General features: G+C 57.2%; 1 protein-coding gene across 1 annotated transcript in view; it reads right to left on the reverse strand.

Moving 5' to 3' along the window:
- Positions 1-1,641: 1,641 nt before the first annotated feature.
- The window catches only part of LOC108510258 (kallikrein-14-like), a gene marked incomplete at both ends in the record, with an annotated part of 5,269 nt that continues 2,367 nt past the window's right edge, over positions 1,642-4,543 (reverse strand). The window contains one exon of the mRNA XM_017839925.1: positions 1,642-1,778. Within this exon, the coding sequence (XP_017695414.1) occupies positions 1,642-1,778 (137 nt within the window). The remainder of the gene's footprint in view (positions 1,779-4,543) is intronic.

A 4,543-nucleotide genomic window follows, 5' to 3' on the forward strand; every position in this document is an offset into this window, starting at 1 on the left:
CCACAAGGTGACCCAGATGACCACGAGATGACCCAGATGACCATGAGGTGACCACGAAAGGACCCAGATGACCAGAAGGTGACCCAGATGACCACGAGATGACCCAGATGACCATGAGGTGACCACAAAAGGACCCAGATGACCAGAAGGTGACCCAGATGACCACGAGATGACCCAGATGACCAGGAGGTGACCACAAAAGGACCCAGATGACCAGAAGGTGACCCAGATGACCATGAGCTGACCCATGTGACCATGGAGTGACCAGGAAAGGACCCAGATGACCAGAACATGACCCAGGTGACCACGAGATGACCCAGATGACCAGGAGGTGACCAGGAAAGGACCCAGATGACCAGGAGGTGACCCAGATGACCATGAGATGACCCAGATGACCATGAGATGACCCAGATGACCAGGAGCTGAGCCAGATGACCAGGAAAGGACCCAGATGACCAGGAAAGGACCCAGATGACCACAAGGTGACCCAGATGACCATGAAAAGACCCAGATGACCATGAGATGACCCAGGTGACCATGAGGTGATGGGAAAGGACCCAGATGACCAAGAGGTGACCAGATGACCAAGAGGTGACCAGATGACCAGGAGGTGACCAGGAAAGGACCCAGATGACCATGAAGTGACCCAAATGACCATAAGGTGACCCAAGTGACCCTGAGGTGACTATGAAGTGACCCAGGTGACCATGAGCTGACCCAGATGACCATGAAGTGACCCAGGTGACCATGAAGTGACCCAGGTGGCCATAAGGTGATCAGATGACCAGGGGGTGACCAGGAAAGGACCCAGATGACCAGGAGGTCACCCAGGTGACCACGAGAAGAACCAGGTGACCATGACAAGACCCAGATGACCAGGAGGTGACCAGGAGAGGACCCAGATGACCAAGAGGTGACCAGGTGACCACAAGGTGACCAGGCGAGGACCCAGATGACCAAATGACCACGAGGTGACCCAGGTGACCACGAGGTGATCACGAGGTGCCCAGATGACCATGAAGTGACCCAGATGACCATGAGATGACCAGGTGAGGACCCAGATGACCAGGTGACCACGAGGTGACCCAGGTGACCACAAGGTGAGCAGGAAAGGACTCAGATGACCACGAGGTGACCAGATGAGGACTCAAGTGACCATGAAGTGACCAGATGACCACGAGGTGACCAGGAAAGGACCCAAACGACCAGGAGGTGACCCAGATGACCAGGAGGTGACTCAGATGACCATGAAAAGACCCAGATGACCACGAGGTGCCCCAGATGACCATGAGGTGACCAGATGGCCATGAGATGACCAGGTGAGGACCCAAATGACCAGGTGACCATAAGAAGACCCAGATGCCCATGAGGTGACCCAGGTGACCACGAGGTGACCAGGAAAGGACTCAGATGACCACGAGGTGACCAGATGAGGACTCAGATGACCATGAGGTGATCCAGGTGACCATGAGAAGACCCAGAAGACCAGGAGGTGACCATGAAAGGACCCAGATGACCAGGAGGTCACCCAGATGACCACAAGGTGACCCAGGTGACCATGGAGTGACCAGGAAAGGACCCAGATGACCAGGAGGTNCCCCGCCCCGCCCCGCCCCGCCCGGGGGGTGGGCGTGGCCTCACCTGGCAGGAGTCCTGGCCGCCGCGGATGTTGCCGGCGCAGATCATGTTGGCCGTGATGGAGCCGGGGTAGAAGCTCCGGCACTCGGCCGCCGAGAACAGGGTGACGTTGACGCACTGGAGGACCTCGGGGTACGTCACTGGGACAACCGGAAACGGGGTCGGGCCACGCCCACCGGGCACGCCCGGCGGGGAGGGACACGCCCCCGGCTCAAGGGTTTGAGGGGACGTAAAAGGGGTCGGGGGTCAGGGGGGCGCGAGGGGACGCGGGGGACACGGAGTGACCAGGAAAGGACCCAGATGACCACAAGGTGATCCAGATGACCAGAAGGTGACCCAGGTGACCACAGAGTGACCAGGAAAGGACCCAGATGACCACAAGGTGACCCAGATGACCAGAAGGTGACCCAGGTGACCAGGAGATGACCCAGATGACCAGGAGGTGACCAGGAAAGGACCCAGATGACCATGAGATGACCCAGATGACCAGGAAAGGACCCAGATGACCACAAGGTGACCCAGATGACCATGAGATGACCAGGTGACCAGAAGGTGACCCGGAAAGGACCCAGATGACCACAAGGTGATCCAGATGACCAGAAGGTGACCCAGGTGACCAGGAGATGACCCAGGTGACCACAGAGTGACCAGAAAAGGACCCAGATGACCAGAAGGTGACCCAGATGACCAGGAGATGACCCAGGTGACCAGGAGGTGACCAGGAAAGGACCCAGATGACCAGAAGGTGATCCAGATGACCAGAAGGTGACCCAGGTGACCATGGAGTGACCAGGAAAGGACCCAGATGACCACAAGGTGATCCAGATGACCAGAAGGTGACCCAGGTGACCAGGTGAGTCAGGTGACCAGGAGATGACCCAGATGACCAGGAGGTGACCCAGGTGACCATAGAGTGACCAGGAAAGGACCCAGATGACCACAAGGTGATCCAGATGACCAGAAGGTGACCCAGGTGACCACAAGGTGACCCAGGTGACCATAGAGTGACCAGGAAAGGACCCAGATGACCACAAGTTGATCCAGATGACCAGAAGGTGACCCAGGTGACCAGGAGATGACCCAGATGACCAGGAGGTGACCATGGAAGTGACCCAAGTAACCATGAGGTGACCAGATGACCAGGAGATGACCCAGGTGACCATGGAGTGACCAGGAAAGGACCCAGATGACCAGAAGGTGACCCAGATGACCAGGAGATGACCCAGGTGACCACAGAGTGACCAGGAGAGGACCCAGATGACTGGAAAATGACCCAGATGACCACAAGGTGATCCAGGTGACCAGGAGATGACCCAGATGACCACAGACTGACCAGGAGAGGACCCAGATGACCATGAGATGACCCAGATGACCAGGAAAAGACCCAGATGACCAGGAAAGGACCCAGATGACCACAAGGTGATCCAGATGACCAGAAGGTGACCCAAGTGACCAGGAGATGACCCAGGTGACCATAGAGTGACCAGGAAAGGACCCAGAAGACCACAAGGTGACCCAGATGACCAGGAGGTGACCCAGGTGACCAGGAGATGACCCAGGTGACCACAGAGTGACCAGAAAAGGGCCCAGATGACCAGGAGGTGACCCAGGTGACCAGGAGATGACCCAGGTGACCAGGAGATGACCACAAAAGGACCCAGATGACCAGAAGGTGACCCAGGTGACCATAGAGTGACCAGGAAAGGACCCAGGTGACCAGAAGGTGACCCAGATGACCAGGAGATGACCCAGGTGACCAGGAGATGACCTAGATGACCATGAAAAGACCCAGATGACCATGAGGTGACCAGGTGACCAGAAGGTGACCAGGAAAGGACCCAGATGACCAGAAGGTGACCCAGATGGCCACGAGATGACCCAGATGACCAGGAGGTGACCCAGGTGACCATGGACTGACCAGGAAAGGACCCAGATGACCACAAGATGACCCAGATGACCAGGAGGTGACCACGAAAGGACCCAGATGACCAGGAGAAGACTCAGATGACCAGGAGGTGACCAGATGAGGACCCAAACGACCACGAGATGCCCAGATGACCACGAGGAGACCCAGGTGACCATGAGAAGACCCAGATGACCAGGAAAGGACCCAGATGACCACAAGGTGACCAGGAGAGGACCCAGATGACCAAATGACCATGAGGTGACCAGATGGTCATGAGATAACCAGGTGAGAACCCAGATGACCATGAGGTGACCAGATGGCCATGAGATGACCAGGTGAGAACCCAAATGACCACGAGATGACCACAAAGCGCCCAGGTGACCACAAGGTGACCCAGATGACCATGAGTTGACCAGGAAAGGACCCAGATGACCACGAGATGACCCAGGTGACCATGGAGTGACTAGGAAAGGACCCAGATGACCATGAGGTGACCCAGGTGACCATGAGGTGACTCAGATGACCACGAGGTGACCATGAGGTGCCCAGATGACCACAAGGTGCCCAGATGAACACGAGGTGCCCCAGATGACCACGAAATGCCCAGATGACCACAAGGTGCCCCAGATGACCACAAGGTGACCACAAGGTGCCCAGATGACCACGAGGTGCCCCAGATGACCACAAGGTGACCACAAGGTGCCCCAGATGACCACAAGGTGCCCAGATGCCCACAAGGTGCCCCAGATGACCACGAGGTACCCCAGGTGACCACGAGGTGCCCAGATGACCACGAGGTGCCCAGATGACCACAAGGTGCCCCAGATGACCACGAGGTGCCCCAGGTGACCACGAGGTGCCCCAGATGACCACGAAATGCCCAGATGACCACAAGGTGCCCAGATGACCACGAGGTGCCCCAGATGACCACAAGGTGACCACAAGGTGCCCAGATGACCACAAGGTGCCCAGATGACCACAAGGTGCCCAGATGACCCC

Source organism: Lepidothrix coronata, unplaced genomic scaffold, assembly GCF_001604755.1.
Source record: "Lepidothrix coronata isolate B3197 unplaced genomic scaffold, Lepidothrix_coronata-1.0 Scaffold576, whole genome shotgun sequence".
In the NCBI taxonomy this organism is placed as follows: Eukaryota; Metazoa; Chordata; class Aves; order Passeriformes; family Pipridae; genus Lepidothrix; species Lepidothrix coronata.